Source organism: Mirounga leonina, unplaced genomic scaffold (assembly GCF_011800145.1).
Source record: "Mirounga leonina isolate KUSES-001 unplaced genomic scaffold, KU_Mleo_1.0 Mir_94, whole genome shotgun sequence".
NCBI classification, from domain to species: domain Eukaryota; kingdom Metazoa; phylum Chordata; class Mammalia; order Carnivora; family Phocidae; genus Mirounga; species Mirounga leonina.
The window spans coordinates 43,851,073-43,870,970 of NW_023270855.1; the positions used below are offsets into that span (position 1 = coordinate 43,851,073).

Below are 19,898 nucleotides of genomic sequence, written 5' to 3' on the forward strand. Positions count from 1 at the left end.
CCTTAATGTGACTAGTCAGATGCTGTACTGCTCCTGCCAAAGCCGATTTCTGGGCAACATTATGAATCTGAGTCATTAGCACCAGAGTCTAAATAAGTTTACACGAGTCAGTTGGTGTTTCTGTATCTTAATTTGGGACTAAACTGCTCTCTCTATTGTTAGGGCATCTGGGCAGGTATAGGAGGAATTTGGAGTTTGGGGAAGGTTCTTTACCTCTAAAATAATACCGAAGCTATGACTAGGAACTCAGGCAATAGGCCCAGGTCATAAATAAGTTTTTAAAAAATGCATTTAGCCCCTTTTGCACTCTATCAGAGTATCAGATGCTTTTAGACGTGCTGGATAAGCTTAAACATAATTCTGAGTCGTTGACAAGAGGATTCAATGTTCTTTTTATAAATGTTATGAAATTTTATGAAATGAATGTCTCTGGTATTTGAAAGAGCTTGCCAGAGACACGCAATGGAGGTTTTTACAGGTCCTGCAGCAAGGACCCTGGGTTCATGGAGGTGATTTGTGCTTTGGGGGTCTTGGGAGGTGTGGGAGTCCTGGAGTCATTCCCCTGGTGCTGAAGCAGTTGTGGGTGGCCAAGACGATGTGGTTAGAAGCTCTGTCTCCTGAGTTACGAGAGCCGTTTGCTAATGCGTTGTCAGGATCAGGCAGCTTCATGCCTGAAGTCTGTGATCTCTGTGATACAATAAGAAATAGATATTTGGTGTTTGCCTCAGGTTCCCGCCACAGAGCTTCTGGAACTCTAGGAATTTCCTGAGTAATGGGAGTGTCTTTTGTTATTCATAACAAGCCTCTTTTAACCACACCTGAGTTTATGCTAATATGGTGACTGTGTGGGCCCCTGGATAGCTTTGGGATGGGGCTGGTTGCCGGAGGAACCAACCATGTGATTAGAGATTTGGACCTTTCAGCCCCACCCCAGGCCTCTGGGAGCGGAGAGGGGCTGAAGATGGAGTTAATCTCCAACGGCCAGTGTTTAATCAGCCGTGTCTCTGTAATGAAGCCTCCATTAAAACTCCATAAAAACTCCTAAGTGATGGGGTTCTGAGAACTTCTGGGTCAGTGAACAGCTGAGGTGCTGGAGGGTGGGGAACCCTGAGGGCATGGAAGCCCCACACACCTCAAACCAACCTCTCCCTCCCCAAGCTTTGCATCTCTTCCCCTTGGCTGTTCCCAAATTGTATCCTTTAAAGTAAACTGGTCATAGTCATGTTTCTCTGAGTTTTGTGAGCTGTTCTAACAAATTATCGAACCTGAGGAGGGGATCGTGGGGACCCCCAATTTATAGCCAGTTGGTCAGAAGGACAAGCAGCCTGGGACTTGTGACCAGCGTGTGAAGCCAGAGCAGTCTTATGGACAGAGCCCTTGACCTGTGGGGTCTGTCTGCACGAACTCCAGGTAGTTGGTGTCAGAACTGGTTATTGGTGTGGAAAAAAGCCAATGTTGGTGTCAGGAGCATTGTGAATAAAAAGTCTCTCATCCCTCAACCAAAGGGCAAGTTTATCTCCAGACACAAGGAAGTGGACCACAGTGTGGGAGACATGGTGCCTCGTTCTGTGCCTTCCAGTGGTTAATAATGACCTCAGACCAGGGAAGAGGGGGGCAAAATGCTAAGAGCCATCCTTCCCACGCCCAGGAAAGTAGCATCCCGATGGTAGCCATGGTCTTCCAAGGAGGCTCCGATTAACTTCGTGAAACCCTATGAGGTGGGACCCGTATCCGCCGTGGGGAAGCCCACCGGGACCTGCAGCCCCAGCAGCCAGTTTCCTGGGGTGCATTACCTGCCTGGGTGGTGACTCAGGCTTTTTGGAAAACCAGCTTGCGTCATCGGCAGCTGGGCCCAGCTCACCCCGTGACCTGGGAACTTGGCATCAGCGGAGCGCGCTCTGAGGGTCAGGTGGAGGAGGCCTCCCGCACGCATGCGGCCACAGCTTCCCCAGAGGGGCCGGCGAGTCTTGAGCCCATTTCTGCCTGTTGAGGCCTGTCATGCCAGGACGCCGCTTTGGTCTGCAGACCTCGTTTTCCAACTGGCCAGGCCTCAGAGAGGGCTGGTTTCCACTGTTGGTGCATGGGCCCAGCCGGAGCCCGGGTGAGGCAACTCAGAACCTGTTGTTGGGGTCACTCTCTGCCCTCGTCCACCGTGCGGGTCTCACCCTAGTCTGAAGCGTGCACACGGCCCGGGGGCGGGGGGGGGCTGCTCTTGAGGACTTGGGGGGTATGGGTCGTCTTCCTCTCAGTTTATTTCTCCCAGGAACAAGGCCCTCCACTGACCATAGTCAAATGAGAGAAGTCAGGGAGAGAAGCTTCTCTGGGCTTGCTCCCTGAGCCCCCATCCTGGTGCCGTTTCCTCCTTGGGTCTCTTCAGAGACTTCACCCTCACTTTGCAGGCCTGGCCCAGCTCCATTGCCACCGTCTCTCACCCTCTCCCTCCCCCAGGCAGCATTAATTTTCCCTTCCTTAGGTCCCATGGCATCTTTCCAAATTCATCAAAGGGCTGCCTTTTTTGTCGAGGCCCCATTCACCATCTGTGAGTTTTGACAAATACATGTTTAGCAAACACATACGGTCACGTAACCACCACCATAAGCAAGGCACAGAATGGAACTGCCTCTCCCAATTTCTGGAGACTCTCAGAGTCAAGCCCTCGCCTTCACCCCCAGGCCTTGGCAACTACCCAGGGGATCTCTCTTCCCACGTCTTGCCTTTGCAAGAATAGCCTGCAAATTGGGGCGCCCGGGTGGCTCAGTCGATTGAGCGTCTGCCTTCGGCTCCGGTCATGATCCTGAGGTCCTGGGGTCGAGCCCCATGTGGGGCTCCCTGCTCAGCGGGGAGCCTGCTTCTCCCTCTCCCTCTTCCTACCGCTCCCCCGCTTGTGCTCTCTCCCTCTCTCTCTGTCAAATAAATAATTAAAAAAAAAAAAAAAGAATAGCCTGCAAATGGAATCATCAAGTATATAGCCTTTCAGGCTGGCTGTTTTCACTCTGCAGAAAGCATTTCTTGCATGTATCTGCGGCTCAGCCCTTTTCGTGGCTGAGTACCCATCACTTTTTATTCATATCTCTGTATGGACCTCTCCTACCGTGTCCAGATATCTGGATATTTTTCTGTCTTTCTCCTTGGCGCACAGCTCAGCTCCTCCAGGGCTGAACGGTGCCTTGCGTGCCTCTGTGTCCCCAGCCTGCACATAGTAGGCACTTGACAGTGTGGTTCTGGGACAGCTGTGCTTTGACAGCGAGGACCCTCTACCTCTCCAGAAGGGGCAGAGTGTCCTCCGGAGCCGCAGAGCCCCTGCAGATGTCTCTGTAGAGCCCTGGCTGGTCCCCACTTAGGCTCTGTGCTTAGCAGGTGACCTGGAGAGACGCCCAGGGATGGGTGGGCTGGCTTCTCGAAAACCACTCCCACCCTCGGTTTGGTGCCTGTGATGGGCAGGGTGCTGTCCCTTGTGAGGGGCCTTTGGAGGGCTCTCTGTGGATCCCCTGCATCTCTTGGACTCCATGTCAGGAATTACTGGGAGTGTGGTATCGGTGTGTGCCTGTCATTCCCCCTAAGCCAGAGAAGCCCTCTTTGGGCCTTGTTTGCACCGAGTCATTGCTGTGCTGGTTTTGTTAGTTAAGGATAGGCCTTGGCATATCCGCCCAGTGACAGGCCCTTCTCACTTCTGGCCCACGCTGGAATGCTTTTGTAAATATTTGGAGGAACTTGAAACCTGGGACCATTTCTATCCCAGAGTCTTCTCTCCTGTGGACACTTGGAGCAGGAAGGGTAATATGGCTGTGAGAAAGTGAGGGCCAGCACATGTTAGAAACACTCGGGGTGGCGGCACATTATTTGGGAGACACTGGAGGGGGCGGTTCCTAGAAGCCAGGGGAAGTGGTTGGTCATTTGCAATAGTGACGACAGCTCAGCTATGGATCCACAGGGTTTGGATCAGACTGACCAGGGTGCAAACCACGATTCTACTCCTTACTGGCCCATGGCCTTAGACAAGTCACGGGACTTCTAGAACAGCAGGTTCTCCTTTGCACTTTATCTACCGCACTAGGGTGATTGTGAGATTAAAATGATCACATGTGTCAAGCACCTAACAGGGCCCAGCACCCGGCACACAGTAAGCCCTCATTTAGTGGTGGCTCCCCAATGGCCACCTTAGTCTTCCTGTCGGCTTTTGCCAGCAAGCATTGCGCAACCTCGCAGTGGACATCTGAGGAAAGAATTGGAGATTCTAAAGGAGGGACACAAGAGCGTCCCAGTACATATCCAGACTTCTTCCCACTGCCACTCATGTCTCCTCACCTCCATTGGTCTTCAGCCACTACTGTGTCCTTAGATCACTTCAGCAGCTGCCCGAGCATGGCCGGTAACTCAAGGACTCACCAGCTACAAGAGGACCGTAACCAAGCTTAAAATAGAGATGTGTCCCTAGACTGGACCTGAGGGCTGCGCCAGCCCCCAGTGCAGGCCAGGCGGTGTCTGCACAGCCAGGCTGAGCTGGACTTGGGGCAGCTGGAGCTGCTGAGCCCCCACGAGGGAGCTGCTTCCCCCACCAGGCAAGGCTGGCTTTCCTTGATCCCGAAGCCCCAAGGGTCCTCAGCCTCCCGCCTCCCCCGCCATCCGGCCAGAGGTTACTGACCTTCCTCGGAGGAAGCAAGCTGGGGGAGGACATGGGGCCAGGCGTGGGGGAGACGGGTCTGGTGGTGGCCAGCATCCGTCGGCTCAGCGGGCCCTCTGAGTGTGGCGTGTGGGTTGGGTTGGGCTGGTTCTGGCCTTGGTGAACGGGGATGAGGGGAGCCCCCAGGAGGCATTTCTAAAGGTAGAAGGAGAGTGAAGCCATCCTGCCCAAGAGGGTAGAAGAAGAGAGAAGCTCAGAAGGAATGGGTCATGCTGTTCGGTTGAACTTGCTGCTTTTTAAGCCCCAGCCCAGGTCATTGTGTCTAAATATAGGCACGTCAGAAGCCAGCCAGAGAAATGCCCACCGAGCAAGGCCCCCGCGGAAGGTCAAGCCCTGCCCGTGGAGGGAAGATGCCCAGATGGGGTGACCTTGTGCCCAGGGCAGCGCTCCTCTCCCGCTGTCTTCACGGTGCGTCTGTGACTGCTTCCTCCACGGCCTCCCTCTCCCCTCATGCAGGTGCTGCCATGAAGTCTGACCTCTGCTGACCGGACCCAGGCAGGAGGCGCACAGCCGAGAGAGGCGGCCTGCAGCCAGTCACCATGGCTTCCCCCATGGCAGAGAGCCAGCTGCAGAGAATCATCCGCGATTTGCAAGGTGCGTCTGTTGGGGGAAGGGGGAGGCACATGGGGCTCGGCTCGGGGGGGAGCTGGGCTGTGCTCCTGCTGTCGCCCTCTCATGCCTGTCACGCGGGGAGTAATGGGAGCCCTGGGGACACGGCGTGTGGAAGTGTTTGGGGCCCGGGTGTCCACCCCAGGTCAGGCTGGGAGAGCTGGCCTGGCTCTCCTCTTAGGGTACTGTGAAGTCAGTTTGTGAACAAAATCCACTACCCTTTTCTGGGTCTGGCTCTGCTTTCAATATGTGTGTGTGTATGCATGTTTTCAAGCCACCTGTTAAGTCTTTGGCTGAATCATGAGCCTTCAGGCTCTAATGGAGTTGGCTCACTTGGGGAGGCATGTTCTCCTTCCCTTTGAGCAGGATGACCAGGCACCCGCCTTTCTTGTTTTGCTGTCCTCCCTAGTCCTGGCAGGCGGACAGCCTACCTCCTATGACGCACTGTAGTTCTGGGCCTGCTGCCTCCCAGACTTCCCTGAGCTCAGCAAACCCACTGAGACTCGTAACTCTCATCTCCCTGGGGAAGGGCAGGGGAGCGGAGGTACATGAGAAGTGGAGTAGAATCAGGAGGAGAGTCCAGGGCCCGAGTTCACCCTTCTAGGTGATATCCCAGGGGTCAGAATTCTGGCAAGTTTCCCACCCCCCTGCAAATCACTGGCTAGCACATTGGCTACCACACGGTCTGAAGCTGACCGCTTCCTGCTTGTCGCAGGGATTACAGTGATGCTCTCCCGACAGACTGAAGGTCCAGGTTCCTACCTGCTCAGGCCCAGTGATGACCAACTGCAGTCTGTCACACCCAGGGCCACTGGGCAAGTGGTGGCCACTGTATGCTTCTCATTCTGCACGTCAAAAGGCGCTAAGATAAGAAGCACTCTCAGGCTTCTCTACCCATTTATATAGCATTTGGGGCCTTGAATAGCTAATAATCACATGGCATTTCACATTTACCAGGCACTGTCCTACACATGCCTTATGGATAATGACTCATGGAGTCCTCACATTTGGTCTGTGAAGTAGGAACCATTACCCCAATTCTGCAGATGCAGAGACAGGCACAGAGAGGTTAAGTGACTTGCCTAAGGTCACACATCCAGTCAGGCAGAGCCTGGGTTTGCACACACACCAGGTGCCAGAGTCTGCACTCAACCACACCAGCCTACTTCCAGCTAAAATATTAGCTGGGTTTTTTTCTTAAGCCTACACACATGTGCACACACACACAGAAGCAGAGAAAGTAAAATGACAATCTCTGCAAATCTGAGTTCACCACTGGCCTTGAGAAGTCTCTCCACAAAGTAGGCCCTTTTTTCTGCGTGTCAGTCTCTGGTTTTCTGGGATGACTTTGGGACCCAGATGTCTTTACTGGGAGGGAAGAGAGAGGAAGAGAGGACCCCCCTGCTAGTGCTCCTGATCCAGGGAGGAAGACAAGCATTGGCATTGTTCAGGAGCCCTTTTCACCCCACATCCTGGCTGGTCTCATCGTCCCCGACATCCCAAGGCCGTCTCAGTGTCCCTCACCCAGCCCGCTGAGCGCTTTGACACACTGCTTTCTCAAGACTCTTCCCTTGCATCTGTTGGTAACTGTCCTCGTCGGCACACACGAAATCTCTGGCATGGAGCATAGGAACGGTGCATCCCTAACTGAGGTGTCCTTGGGCAGCACGTAGCCTTCGTGCCTCTGCAGGGCAGCCCACTCATCCTCCTGGTGACAGCAGTGACGAGGGCCTTGGGGTCAGCTCCTGGCTCCGCCTTTTCACCCTAGAAGAAGTTGGACAAGTCCCATCACCTTTCCAAGGTCCTGTCCTCTTGCTTCTTTCACATGCTAGATCAGCTTGATGATGACACCCACTTCTCAAGATTGTTGGCAGAGGCAAAAGTATAATTCACAGAAAACTAAGATTATTCATAAGTAATGCACTTGGATTAGCAGAGATTAGAGCTGAACACTTCCTATTCCATACGCAAGGCTCCTCCTTTCAGAATTTCAGGAGTTCCCAGATCAGGTTGTGAGCGTTAACCCCGCCTGAGGGTGGGGGAGGAAGGCTGTGCGTCTTCCCTGGTCCTGGCCCCCCCGCCCCCTGGCTCTCTCAATGCCAGCCACAGCAAACACTTCTAGAGGATGCCAGTGCCACTGGGTAGCAGTCATTTGGTCTAAGAATCAGTCCCAAGAGCCTGTCTTTGCCTTTTGCTGACCTCTGCCCGAGGGGTCAGTGTCGATGAAATTTTAGCAGCTCAGGCTCAGCTTCGGTGCTGGGCAGGTCTGCTTTCCAGCCATGGTTCTAGAAAGTGGGGGCTGGGGGCGCCTCTTCCTTACGGGCCATCACAGAGCAAGATGGTTTTGTGCATCGTGCCCCAACCATCTCGACTGGGAGCATGCTTCCCAGTATCTACACCAAACCCAGCTTCTCGCCGTCCCTCTGTGCCACAGCAGAGGCTGTAAGTGAGAATAAAGGTGGTTTTCCCTCTTTTCTGCACAGGGAGGTCGATTGTCTTAGAAGTGGAGAGGCAGGCTCCAGAGTCAGAAAGCCGTGGAGAAAACAGGCTTCTCATTCCAGCTCTGCCGTTTGCAACCCGTGGTCTCTGGCCAAGTGCCCTGACCTCTCCCGGAGTTCCTTATCTGCCAAACAGGGATGATGATATCAGCCTTCGTCATTCTCCACTTGTACTTTTCTTCCCCCCACATTTTAACCGTTCTGAAATTGGAATCCTCTTAAAACCAGTTGCTTGTTGGATTTGTGGAAATAAAACCATGCCCCCCTCACAGTGCTGTATTAAATGAGAAAGACATGCAAAGGCCTGGCCCCTGATGGGCACTCAGCTCACAGAAGCAGATTCATTGTTGTCATTCTTGGGGTTGTTCTCGTTACTCTTATTTGCACATTCTGGGTCTTCTTGAAGCCAGGACTTAGCCTGTACTGAGCAGTAGGGTTATAGTGAGGAACAACAAGACACAGGGCCAGAAGGAAGGATAAAGCTCTCTGGAAGTCAGTATGAGGGGCCTGCTGAGTGATTCATGCACGTACCAAACCTTCATTGACCAAATCCTGCATGCATATTACAAGGCCTGCAAGGTGGGCCTACAGGGAGGACCAAGAAATGTGCCCAGTCAGGGAACAGTGGTAGAGTACTTGTGGGCTCTCTGGACCCCTGAGCACCTTCAGACTCAGCATTCCCTCCTTCTAGGGTTACATCCCACTTTCTGCTTCCCAGGTGCTCTGCCATCACTGACCACTTACTCCTCGTGCTTCCCGGGGTTATTCTGCTTCTCTCTCTGAGGCCAGTTATGTGTTCCCATTTGTTGTCTTAAAGATGCTGTGACAGAGCTAAGCAAAGAATTTAAGGAAGCAGGGGAGCCCATTACGGATGACAGCACCAGCCTGCATAAGTTTTCTTATAAACTTGAGTATCTCCTCCAAGTAAGTGACTCCTGTACTGCGTTAATTTCTGCTCTGTTCTCTTGTTTCCCTCTCGAGTGACTCATCAGCATTCAGGATGTGGTTCAGACAGCTGTGGGGAGCCAGTAAGCCCTCCTGGTTAGACTGAAGGTCTGACAGCCCCAGGTCTCTTGGAGCTTGAACCTCCCAAGTGCGAGCCTCTGGAGAATCGGAATGTTGCCCTTAGGATGATTGTGGGCATCAAGAACATTCTTTAGAGATTTAGATCATCTTAAGGCAGGTCACAGGGTCATTGACTAGCAGAGATCTTAACTTTGGGGCAGTCGCATCCGCCTTTGAGAGTCTGGTGAAAGTTGTGGGATCTCTCCCCAAACAGACATGCCTGTTATGTGTACACACCCAGTCACCCACTCTCTAGGAGTGTGTGGACTCTCTGAAGATGATCTAGAAGCTCCCATTTTGGAGCCTTGCTGCTCCGAATGGTGGGGTCCACAGACCAGCAGCATCAGCGTCACCGGGGAGCAGGTGAGAAATGTATTCTCTGTGCCCACCTGACCTGCTGAATCAGGATCTCTGAGGTCAGCCCAGGAAGTTTTGTCTGAACATGCTCACAGTGTAATGCTGATGTCTGCTTACTTGAAGCATGGATCTAGAGAGCTCTGCAGATGTGGAAAAACACAGGCAATCACAGGAGGCAGGAAGGAAATGGACCAAATTTTTTTTTTTTTTAAAGATTTTATTTATTTGACAGAGAGAGAGATAGCGAGAGCAGGAACACAAGCAGGGAGAGTGGGAGAGGGAGAAGCAGGCCTCCCGCCAAGCAGGGAGCCTGATGTGGGACTCGATCCCAGGACCCTGGGATCATAGAAATGGACCAAAATATTAATAGAAGTTATCTTAGGGAGGGGGTGTTGGGCATTATGATTTTTTTTGCTTTTCTAGTTTTATCCAGATTTTTCTAACAATGTATGTATCTTAACTTCCATAACCAGAAAAAAAACACTATAAAATGTTATGTTCTAGAAAGACACACCTTTATCCTTTTGAACACCGAAGTGTGCAATGTCATATCCCAGCAAAGCCCAGCTAGGGAATGAGCACCTGCTGGAGGCAATACCCCAACGTGTTGAGAGACTCACATTTCAGTCCCTTTTCAGCTGCTTCTATCTTCCACTGGGACATGATTTATGGACCGTTTTTGTTTTCAGTCCGCCCGTTTTGGTTTTGGATTTGAAACGACTGATAGCTGGCATCAATTTGGATTTATTACATATATATTAAAATAGTGTTGAAACTTAAATAGCCAGGGTAAGATGTGTTGAACTCATTTCCCTAAGTTGAAATAAAGTTGACAGTCTTCATGTTGTCCTCGAGACTTTTTCTCAAATGTCCTCATCCTGTGTGAACAGCCCCTTTGGTGGTCTTCCACCCAGCTCTATGCACAGAGGTCCTTCAAGGGAAAGTCTTTCTGGGGGGCTGTTACTCCTGAATCCCACTAGCTGTGTGACCCTGGGCCAGCTACTTAACCTTTCCCAGCCTCAGTCTCCTCATCTGTAAATTGGGGGTTGAAACACCATCCCTCTTTTGCCGGTCAATAAAAATGGCGCCTGTAAAGGGCCTCATCCAGGACAGGGTGACTAAGAAGCTGTTGCTGTTATTGATCATTTAAATGGTGGGATGATCAGCCATGCATCTGGCCCTCCTCTCTCTGTCCCTCTGTCTCCACAGTTTGATCAGAAGGAGAAGGCTACCCTTCTGGGCAACAGGAAGGACTACTGGGATTACTTCTGCGCCTGCCTGGCCAAGGTGAAAGGAGCCAATGACGGGATCCGATTCGTCAAGTCGATTCCAGAGGTAAGCAGAGTGGCCAAGGTCCTCGCATCTTCCTCTCTCTGCCTTAGCATCTCTTGCCCGGACCTGTGCTGCAGACAGCTCCGTGAGGAGATAGGGGTGGACAGCTGGTGAGGAAGTAAGGAAATCCGGGCACACTCAGTGCCCAGTGCTCGCTGAGGGAAACCACCAAGGGAGCGCTCACCAAGCAAGAAATGGCTTGGTCCTGACTCTGTTCTTCAGACCACGAGCATGCACTCTCTCAGAGTGGGCTGCTCACACTGAGGCTATTTGTGGGGCCCATCGAGGGCGTACAGCACAGGACCGCCTCCGCCTTTTCGAAAGAATTAGTTCCTTAGATAAAATTCTTAGAGTTTACTAGGTGCTTTCCCTATAATTTGTTCAGGAAACTTGTATTGATAATGAAGAGAGTGATGTGAGACCTCAAGGAACATTTCTTAAAATGCTGGTTATGCTAAGCAGCTTCCCACATTCAGTTCTGTGTCGCTTGAGCAGCCAGCCATCGCTTTGCTGTTTTAGAAAACTGCAGAACAACACATTCTCCCCCCTCTCCTTTCTCTCTCTCTCTCTCCCTCCTTCCTTCCATCTCTTGCTTGCCCTCTCACCTCCCCCCCACCACCTTCAGCCTAGTCCCTCTGGGAGTGAAAAACTGCACACTCAGGAGTGAGTAAACCCCTAGGTTTCGGGCAGGAGGCCTATAGGGTTTCTCCATTTCGTCTCTCTTTCCTATGTTTGGAGTCACTGTAAAGCTGGCAGCCGTGCTCCTTGGCCGGCCTCCCACAAAGGCCGCAGTCAGGTGCTCTGAGATCTCTTCCCGCTCCCTGCCATCTGGAGCCAGACGGGCTGCTTCTTCTAGAGAATGACGGTGTTAGGTACACGGACAGCGAGGGCCGAGCATTTTCCAGTCTCTGACATCTGAGAAAATGAGGAAAGACCTTTGCTGTGAAGAGTCTGTTCCTTGGATTTCTTTAATGTCCGTGCAGCGCCACGGTCTTGTGAGAACTTGCCTGGCGGGACCGCCGGGTCCCTGACGTAGAGCGTTTTGATGCGTCACACACCTGGAGAGGGGTCTCATCTCCTCTCCAAAGGTCTGAAAGAAGTTCCTAGCGTCACTGTCCTATCTTCCACTCCTCAGAGCAACAAAGACCTTTGACTTTACGGCTTCAGACAGCTGAAGTCTGGAAATAAGCTTAGCTTAGTCCCCATGGCCCAGGGTTAAAAAATGCTTAAATCTCCTTTTTGCGTAAGGCACAGACCTCTAGACAATCCGAGGCCAGGGAGACCGACTTCTTGAAGCAAAAAGCACCCCCTGCTTGCACAGACATTGCTGGTTCCTGGCGGCTCTGTGGGCTCTGCTTCCCACAGGCTCCAGTTGTCTCATCCCTGTGCAAGGCTCTGCTCTCCTGGGCACCCTTGGGTGGAATGACTTGGAAGGGCACTGGGCCACAGGGCTGCTGGGTACTCGGGCTAACTGTAACAATCAAGTGTTGTCCAGGCCGCCAAGCCAGAAGGTAAAAGTGAATGGATAAGATGCCTTGCTGAGCCCCTCGGGCCCTCATGGGCTCGGAGGCAGCCTTTTGGGCTAAAATCGCCTAAGGCTATATAATCAGCCACTTCTAGAAGTTCAGAATAAGCCTAGCCCGAGCTGTGTGACTTTTCCCCGAGATGGACAAGGTCCGAACCAGGGTGCAGCTTGGCGTCGGGCTGTCAGCACAGTGATCTGGCTGAAAGCAGAATCCGCTCTTGTGCACCCTGCAGACTTCCTGCCCTTCACTGCTATTGGGTAGCTTCTTGGTATAGTACAGGTAGATGGGTTTGGGCCAGATGCTAAAAACATGACCTAAAAATTAGGTCATGAACGTGGACCCGTGATCTCAGAACATAAAAAATAAAAAGCTGGGCAGTATTTTCACTTGCAGTACGAAGGAACTATTGATCCCCTCCCCCAAAGGATGTTTCAAGATGCCTCTTAAAATAAACAGCTCCATGTATATGTACATATATCAAATCAATTCGGTTAATAGGGCTGATTAAAAACATAGCCTCAAATGTTTGGCACTGAAAGGGTCTTAATGTTCTAAATGCTGTTACAGTGGCCATTTTGCTATTAAGGACAAGCCCATCCCTGGGGAGCTCATGGACATGGGCTGTCGTGTGAGGGTCTTATTAAATTCTGCAGGGCCTGTGTGTGGACGTGTCTGTCTGACCCACACTCTTGGCTTCACAGTGCCTTGCTCAGCTGTTCCGAGCTGCCCTGAGTTTGCTGGGCGTCACCACTGAACACTCCATTCGCCCTCGCTCATCAGTGGAAAAAGTATTTGGACGTGGGGCTGTCCTCACGATTCTCCCCAGGGCGTCTGTCCTGACCGGCTCTCTGCAGACATGCCATTGTGGTTTTTCTAAAGCCAGTATGTCAGGCTGCCACCCACCTTCACTTCTAGGTGTCCTGACCATGCCCTGGACTCACAGAGTGCACACAGAGACACAGCTTACAGCCCCTCTACTTCATGACACTTCACACCTTTTTATTTTTTAAAGTGACTTCATACCGCGGTATCATTTCCTTGAGTCAGCAGTAAGGAGACCTACAACTCTGAGGTAAAAGGTGCTGTAGACCGGGATGTTTACACCTTCATTAATATGTCAGTGCTTGAGGCTATACCACACATTTCCTGTCTCAGTCCAGTGCCATGACTGGTTTCTCGATAGTATGGGGTGTTAGGACCATCTGTCCCCGGTCCCCCTCCACAAAGTTAAACGTTTCTGACCTTTGAAGAGGCGAGGAGGGTATATGGGTCTTTACTTATCCGACCCAGACCCCGAGCCTGACAGAACTGGTAGGTTGAGAGGTTTTGAATTCGTGCCCACTTATCTTGAACTTCTGGAGCTGAACCATTGGGAATGAGTCCTGTTTGGCAAACTGGCTGTGTGTGCCCATCGCTGGCAGAGTCTCTGGCCAGCACACCCCACTTCCCTCCCAAGAACCTTCCAGAAACCTCTTTAGAAGCCACATTTTGGCACTATGAGGTGAGGTTTCAATGGCAGGCCTGCACCTGGACCCTCCTGTGTTGTCCACCTCAGACTTCCTGAAACAGAGCCACACCCATTTGTTCTTTACCCCAGTGTGCCCGGGCCACCTAGACACCTCTGCTCTCGCTCTCCTCCTGGGTACCTTCTGACTAAGTGCAGTGAGCTGGCATATCTTAAGCAAATCCAACCAGGAAAGCATTGACACATACAGATTTTACTGAGGGTTTCAGGAGAACACTGAGAAGGCTGTCATACATCCATCAGAACTTCTTAAAAGTCCCCCTGACGCACCCCTGCCCTTGCCCTCCTCTCTCCTCCCCCTTCCACTGGGGCTTCAGCCCAGCCCCATGGCCTCTTCCCCTGATGCTCTTCTCCCAGCACCTCAAAAACAAGCCCAGACATTAGCCAAACTGAGACCATCTCTTGCTCAAGTTCACTTCTGATGCGAGGAGCATTTCATTTGACCTGCCTAGCTTTATTCTAAATAGTCCAAATTAAATCAAACGCAGTTTCACACGTGACTCTAAGCCCAGAGCTTCTGATGGAGCAGGGGAGGGAGAATGACATTCCCTGGAGCACCCACAGATGTTTCAGAGCCTCTCATGAACAGGTCTCCCTTGACACACGTTTACTGGAGTCTACAGGTTATTCTCAGATGGGGGCCTACAAGAAGTCTGCCTGCTGCAGGCCTCACCCTCTGGGGTGACGTGAGGCCACGTCTACACCTGGAGTTAGGCTAACAGCTCTTCTTTTCAACATCATCTGCTTTGTCCAGCTCCAAACATCTCTGGGAAAAGGAAGGGCATTTATCCGCTACTCCTTGGTGCACCAGAGGTTGGCGGACACCTTACAGCAGTGCTTCATGAACACCAAGGTGACCAGGTAAATGCATGGCAGTGCTGGGCTCTACCCAGTGAGCTCGAGTCCCCTCATTAGTACCGAGGAGCCCCCAGCCATCCTCGGTGTATGGGGGGCGGTAGCATGGTGTGTTGACAGGTGAAGAGACGAAGCTCAGGGGGTCTGAGTGCCTTTCTCTAGGCCCCACTTATGCCGGGTCACAAAGCAGGAGGTTGGAGCCAGATCTCTGAGCTCCTGAGGCCAGGTGGCTTTCCCTCACGGATGGCATGCCCTCGGTGCCGGCCCTAATGAGTGGACAGACCCCACCGGCCAGCGGGGCCAGTGGGCTGCAGCCTTGGCTCTCAGCAGAATCAGCTGTGGGGTTTTTAACACCTCCAAGCCCAGGGCCTCACCTGAGACCCTGAGTCAACGCCTGCTGGGTTTGTCAGGGCTCCTCTGAGGTTGTGGTGAGCAGCCAGATTGGAGCCCCACTTATTGGTGGGGTCGGCCTTTGTGCGGCTGGTGCTAAAACCTGGGTAGGCAGCGGGCGAGGAGGGAGGGGTTTGAGCATGTAAATGGGGTGTCCAACAGAGAGCTGCAGCTCAGGCCCCTGGCAGCCGAACCTCCCTGGGTTTCCCACACCCTTTTCCAGCGCTGCCTCCCCTCTCCCCAGGCAGTGTTCTTCCAGTCAAAGAAATCACTTATGGATTAAAAAAAAAAAAAAAGTACTGGTTGGGGGAAAATCCAGGGTTTCATTTTGTCACCTCTAAGATTGATTTGCATAAAGACGTATTTCTCAAGCATGTGATAGGCTCTGTGAATTCATGTGAGTCGAGAACCTTCGCACATTTGATCTGAAGAGTATTTCGTTCTAGATGTTTGGTGAGAACCGTCACCAGCAGCTTGACTTCCAGTGCGTCACCTTTTCACGGACGCCAGCCAAGTAGCTCTTTAGGCCCAGCAGTGTTGCCTTTCTCAATTCTTACTGCTTCACACCTCAAAGTGTGGCTGTTTGGTTTCTTGGCTTTAAAATTGGTGTCTGGACAGACCTTAGCCACGAGCTCACCATCCTATATTGAATCCTCTAGAGGAATAGAAGATGAGGTTATGTTTTCACAGAGGAAGTGTTCTTTCCCCTATAACTGCCCCTTTCCTGGCAGATAACTGAGATTTAACTTTTCGCATATCCTTTTTGGGGAATAGATATGATGTAAATAATAAATGAATAAGCATCTAGTTCGTTTCAGTGATTTCCTTGAAGAAGAGCAAGCTTAATTGAAAGTTAGGTGCTCCTATAGTGAAAATAAAATTGGGGAGTGAGTGTGTGTGTGTGTCCGTCCCCGTCCGTCCCTGTCTGTCCCTGTCTGAATTTAACTTGTTAGTAACCCGAGTGAGAATTTGATAAGCCATATCAAATTCAGTCTTTCCTTACCTTTAGTATCCTTATCATTAATCCCTTTTTCTGCTTCCCTGCAGTGACTGGTACTACGCAAGAAGCCCCTTTCTGAAACCGAAGCTGAGCTCTGACATCGTGGGTCAGCTCTATGAGCTGACCGAGGTTCAGTTTGACCTGGCGTCAAGAGGCTATGACTTGGACGCTGCCTGGCCAGCGTTTGCCAGGTATTTTGAAGAACTGCTTGGTTGAAAAGACTGGGGGAAGAGGTGTTTGAAGTTTCAAAGGTTGCCGCCAGTCTACTCAAAGCAGCTTGGTCACTCAGTAAATTACATAAGGCTTTGCAACTCTTATGCCTACTAATTTTCTAGACTTTGTTGAGTCGTGACTAATGATAATATCAGAAGGCTTCAACTCAAAACTCTCCTAACTCTCCTAACTCTCCTAACCAGCCAGGTGGTATGAGTCAGTGGAAATGCATATGCAAAACCTGAGGTTTTTTAAGTGTGTTAAGGGACTTGGGGGTGGCCAGTGGGGGAAGCCAGCGGGCTTTTTCCTAGTCGTGTTCTTGCAGAGTTACCACGGAGGCCTTGCAGGCAATAGGAGAGGGAACTACAGCATCCATGGAAGGGTTGCTGGAAATGCACGCTCACCTGCCACTCCAGGAGGGAGATGGGAAGGGACAGTCTCAGACAGTGGGTGACTTACCCACAGTCGCCCAGCACCGCCAGGGTGCCAGACTCGAGTTCAACTCCAGTTCAGCATTTATTTATTTTTTTGAGAGAGCGCATGCATGCGTGAGAACTTGCGCATGTGCACATGTGTGCGCTCTTGGGGGTGGGGGAGCAGAGGGAGAGGGGGAGAGAGAATCTCAAGCAGGCTCCATGCCGGGTCAGAACCTCAATCTCACAACCCTGAGATCATGACCTGAGCCGAAATCAAGAGTTGGCGGCTTGGGGCGCCTGGGTGGCTCAGTTGGTTAAGCGACTGCCTTCAGCTCAGGTCATGATCCTGGAGTCCTGAGATCGAGCCCCACATCGGGCTCCCTGCTCATTGGGGAATCTGCTTCTCCCTCTGACCCTCCCCCCCCATGCTCGCTCTCTCTCACTCATTCTCTCTCTCTCTCTCTCAAATAAATAAATAAAAATCTATTAAAAAAAAAAAAAGAGTTGGCCCAGGCACCCCCTGGCCCAGCATTCTTTGTTTTGCTTTCTGTTAATACAGATTGTTTTAAATGTCAATTTTTATATTTTTTATTAGGAAATATTTTCTATATAGAAAAGAGTCCTGAATATGATGACACCCATGTGCTGACCACCAAGATGAAAAGCTAATATTCTGCCATATTTACTGCACATGTCCTTTTTAAAACTTTTTAATTTTGAAATCATTTCATAATTACAGCAAAGTTGCCCCCCAAATGCCACAGAGCATTCATCCAGCCTTTACCTCGACTCCCCAATTATCAGTATTTTACTGCCACTGTTTTATCACTCTTTCTCTTTATCAATACATGTTGGTTTATTCCCTAGGCCATTTGAGAGAAAGTTAACACACTTGATTCCGCTTGACTCCTCAGTACTCACTGTGTACTTCCTAAAGTCAAGGACACCCTCTTATGTTTAACCTCAGTGCAGATATTAAGATCAGGAAATTAACATGGATAGAATGCCACCGATTTACAGATTCTAAGAATTATGCCAGTAACGTCTTCTATACTCCAGGAGCTGGCCCAGAAATGCAAGCTGCAGTTAACGCCAGTCTCTCTGGTCTTCTTGAATTTGGAACTGTTTCTCAGTCTCTGTCTTTCACAGTGTAGATATTTTTGAAAAGCACAGGCCAGTTACTTTGTAAAGTGTTCCTTCCTTGGAGTTTGTCTAGCGCTTTCTCATTGTTAGATTCAGGTTAAGCATTTCCAGCGGGAGTACCCAGATGCTGTCGTCCTCAGCACATTATGTCCGGAAACCCACAATGTTGATTGGTTTCATCAGTGTGGCGGTTGACCATGACCATTAGGTTAAGGTGGCATTTGCCAGATTTCTCTAAAGATACTCTCTCCCTTTGTAATCGGTATGTTTCATATGGGAAGATACTTTAAGATTAAGTTGTTGGGGCGCCTTGGTGTTTCAGTCTGTTAAGCATCTGCCTTTGGCTCAGGTAATGATCTCAGGGTCCTGGGATTGAGCCCCACATTGGGCTCCCTGCTCAGTGGGGAGTCTGCTTCTCCCTCCCCTGGCTCGTGCTCTCTCTCTCACACTCTCTCAAATAAATAAGTAAAATCTTAAAAAAAAAAAAAAAATTAGGTTGTTACCTTGCTTTTTCCTTAATATTTATGTTTGTATGTATTTTTGTGAGCTCTGCTCCCAACGTGGGGCTTGAACTCACGACCCCAAGATCAAGAGTCGCATGCTCTGCTGACTGAGCCAGCCAGGCACCCCTATGTATGTATGTATGTATTTATAGCAGAGTTGACTCATGGATTCTTATTTTAATCAGTGGGCTACATTCTGTCACTGCAATCATTTATTTTGATGCTTAAATTGTTCCCTATTTGGCCAGTAGAAGCCCCTTTGAGCTGGATCTTTTGGGTTGTTTTTTTGTGGGTTTTTTTTTTTTTTTTTTGGATGTTACCATGTCTGATACCATTCGTTTAGAAAATAAAAGATCACGGATCCAAATAAAGCCCTGTGGGGCCCCACCCCACTGTCATGCTCTCCCCTTTAATTCTAGAAGTAATCACAGCCCTGTAGTTGACACACGTCATTCCTGAATCTCTGTGTGTTACTACCTGTGCAATCATACATATTTTAATATGTGTGGTTTTATTTTGTATGTATTTATAAATTTTGCGTACATTGAATCATAGGTAGCTATCCTTTTACAACTCGCTTGTCTCATTTCACGTTGTTTTAGAGATTTTTATCTGTGTTTGTACATGGATTTCTATGGCTGGAGAGAGCAGGTCAACCAGCCACAGCCCAGAGGGCAGCACGGGCGGTGGCGGGGGGGGTGGTCACAGAGCTTCGCCCGTTCTTTACCTGTTGTCCGCGGCGGCTGATGTGCTGCCACTGTAGCCTGAGTCGTTGTGACAGAGACCAGAAGGCTGGCAAGCGTAAGGTATGTCTTGTCTGGCCCCTCATAAGAAAAGACTGCCGACCCTCCGTGTAGAGTGTCCCGCTGTACGACTGAAGGCCAGTTTACCGGCTTCCCGGCGGGACAGAGTTAGGCTGGATCTGCTGCCTTCACTTCCACAGTGTGGCCCCCAAGCCCGGAGTCACCTTGACTTGCAGACTGACCGCTGCTCTCCCCTCACTAGCAGACAGACCGTGATAGGCACCAAAGGTGTAAGGAAAATTTCAACCCCAAATTGGAAAATGCCAGGTCCACTTAGTTCTTCTTTGGCAGCAGATGGAAAGGCCTTACATTCAAACTTGGCAGTGAAGCCCATCAGCCGCGGGCCAGCGTAAATGTGCTCTTTGGTAGAAGCTGTTGGGTTTTTGGCTTTTGACTCTCTCTGGGAGGGCAGTGCCCCCTGCCACCACCTGGGTGCCTTGTGATAATCAAGGCCTCTGTGTGTGTCCTGATCTGATACCGTCCGTCTGTCCTGTGGCCCCGCAGGAGGACACTGGCCCCCGGCTCTTCTGCTTACCTGTGGAAACCCCCCAGCCGCAGCTCCAGCATGAGCAGCTTGGTGAGCAGCTACCTACAGGTAATGCCGGAAAGGCTGGGGATTTCCTCACCGACGCGTCAACCAGGCTGTGCCCTGGCCGCTCGCAACTCAGGGCGATATTCTCAGACACCTTTTGTTCCAGCTCGAGTAATACAAACCGGGTTTTTATGACCCAATAGAACTTAGGCCTTTTAAAAATTAAATTCTGTTAGAAGCTTTTCAAGTATTTTAAAGGAAGCAATTTAGGTCTTGGGTTAAAAGCAGCGGAGTCAAACGCTGTCACCCAGCAGTCGTGTGACCCCGGGCAGACCACTTACCCTCTTGAAACTGGAGTGCTCTCATCCAGAAAATGGGGGTCATAGGAGTCATTCTGGCTCAGACGGTGATGGTGCAGCTCGAGCGAAGGCGCCTTAAGGGCTTGACACA

The 19,898-nt window shown here is 50.8% G+C and overlaps 1 protein-coding gene and 1 long non-coding RNA gene across 3 annotated transcripts in view; one reads left to right on the forward strand and one right to left on the reverse strand.

The window, feature by feature from the left end:
- The window catches only part of FYCO1 (FYVE and coiled-coil domain autophagy adaptor 1), a 73,331-nt gene that overhangs the window by 5,863 nt on the left and 47,570 nt on the right, over nucleotides 1–19,898 (forward strand). The window contains exons 1-7 of one of the 2 annotated variants that reach the window (XM_034997822.1): nucleotides 4,346–4,559; nucleotides 5,138–5,275; nucleotides 8,606–8,712; nucleotides 10,420–10,545; nucleotides 14,348–14,454; nucleotides 15,886–16,029; nucleotides 19,421–19,511. In XM_034997822.1, coding sequence (XP_034853713.1) covers nucleotides 5,221–5,275; nucleotides 8,606–8,712; nucleotides 10,420–10,545; nucleotides 14,348–14,454; nucleotides 15,886–16,029; nucleotides 19,421–19,511 — 630 coding nt within the window. In that variant the 5' untranslated portion in view covers nucleotides 4,346–4,559; nucleotides 5,138–5,220. Of the gene's footprint in view, nucleotides 1–4,345; nucleotides 4,560–5,137; nucleotides 5,276–8,605; nucleotides 8,713–10,419; nucleotides 10,546–14,347; nucleotides 14,455–15,885; nucleotides 16,030–19,420; nucleotides 19,512–19,898 lie in introns of those variants that run through there. The other variant, XM_034997821.1, reaches the window with a different exon arrangement.
- On the reverse strand, nucleotides 601–4,971 carry LOC118005723. Its single transcript, XR_004677868.1, has 3 exons — nucleotides 4,643–4,971; nucleotides 4,306–4,389; nucleotides 601–687 (listed from the first exon to the last, which is right to left on the reverse strand). It is a non-coding gene; the product is annotated as an uncharacterized LOC118005723 (long non-coding RNA).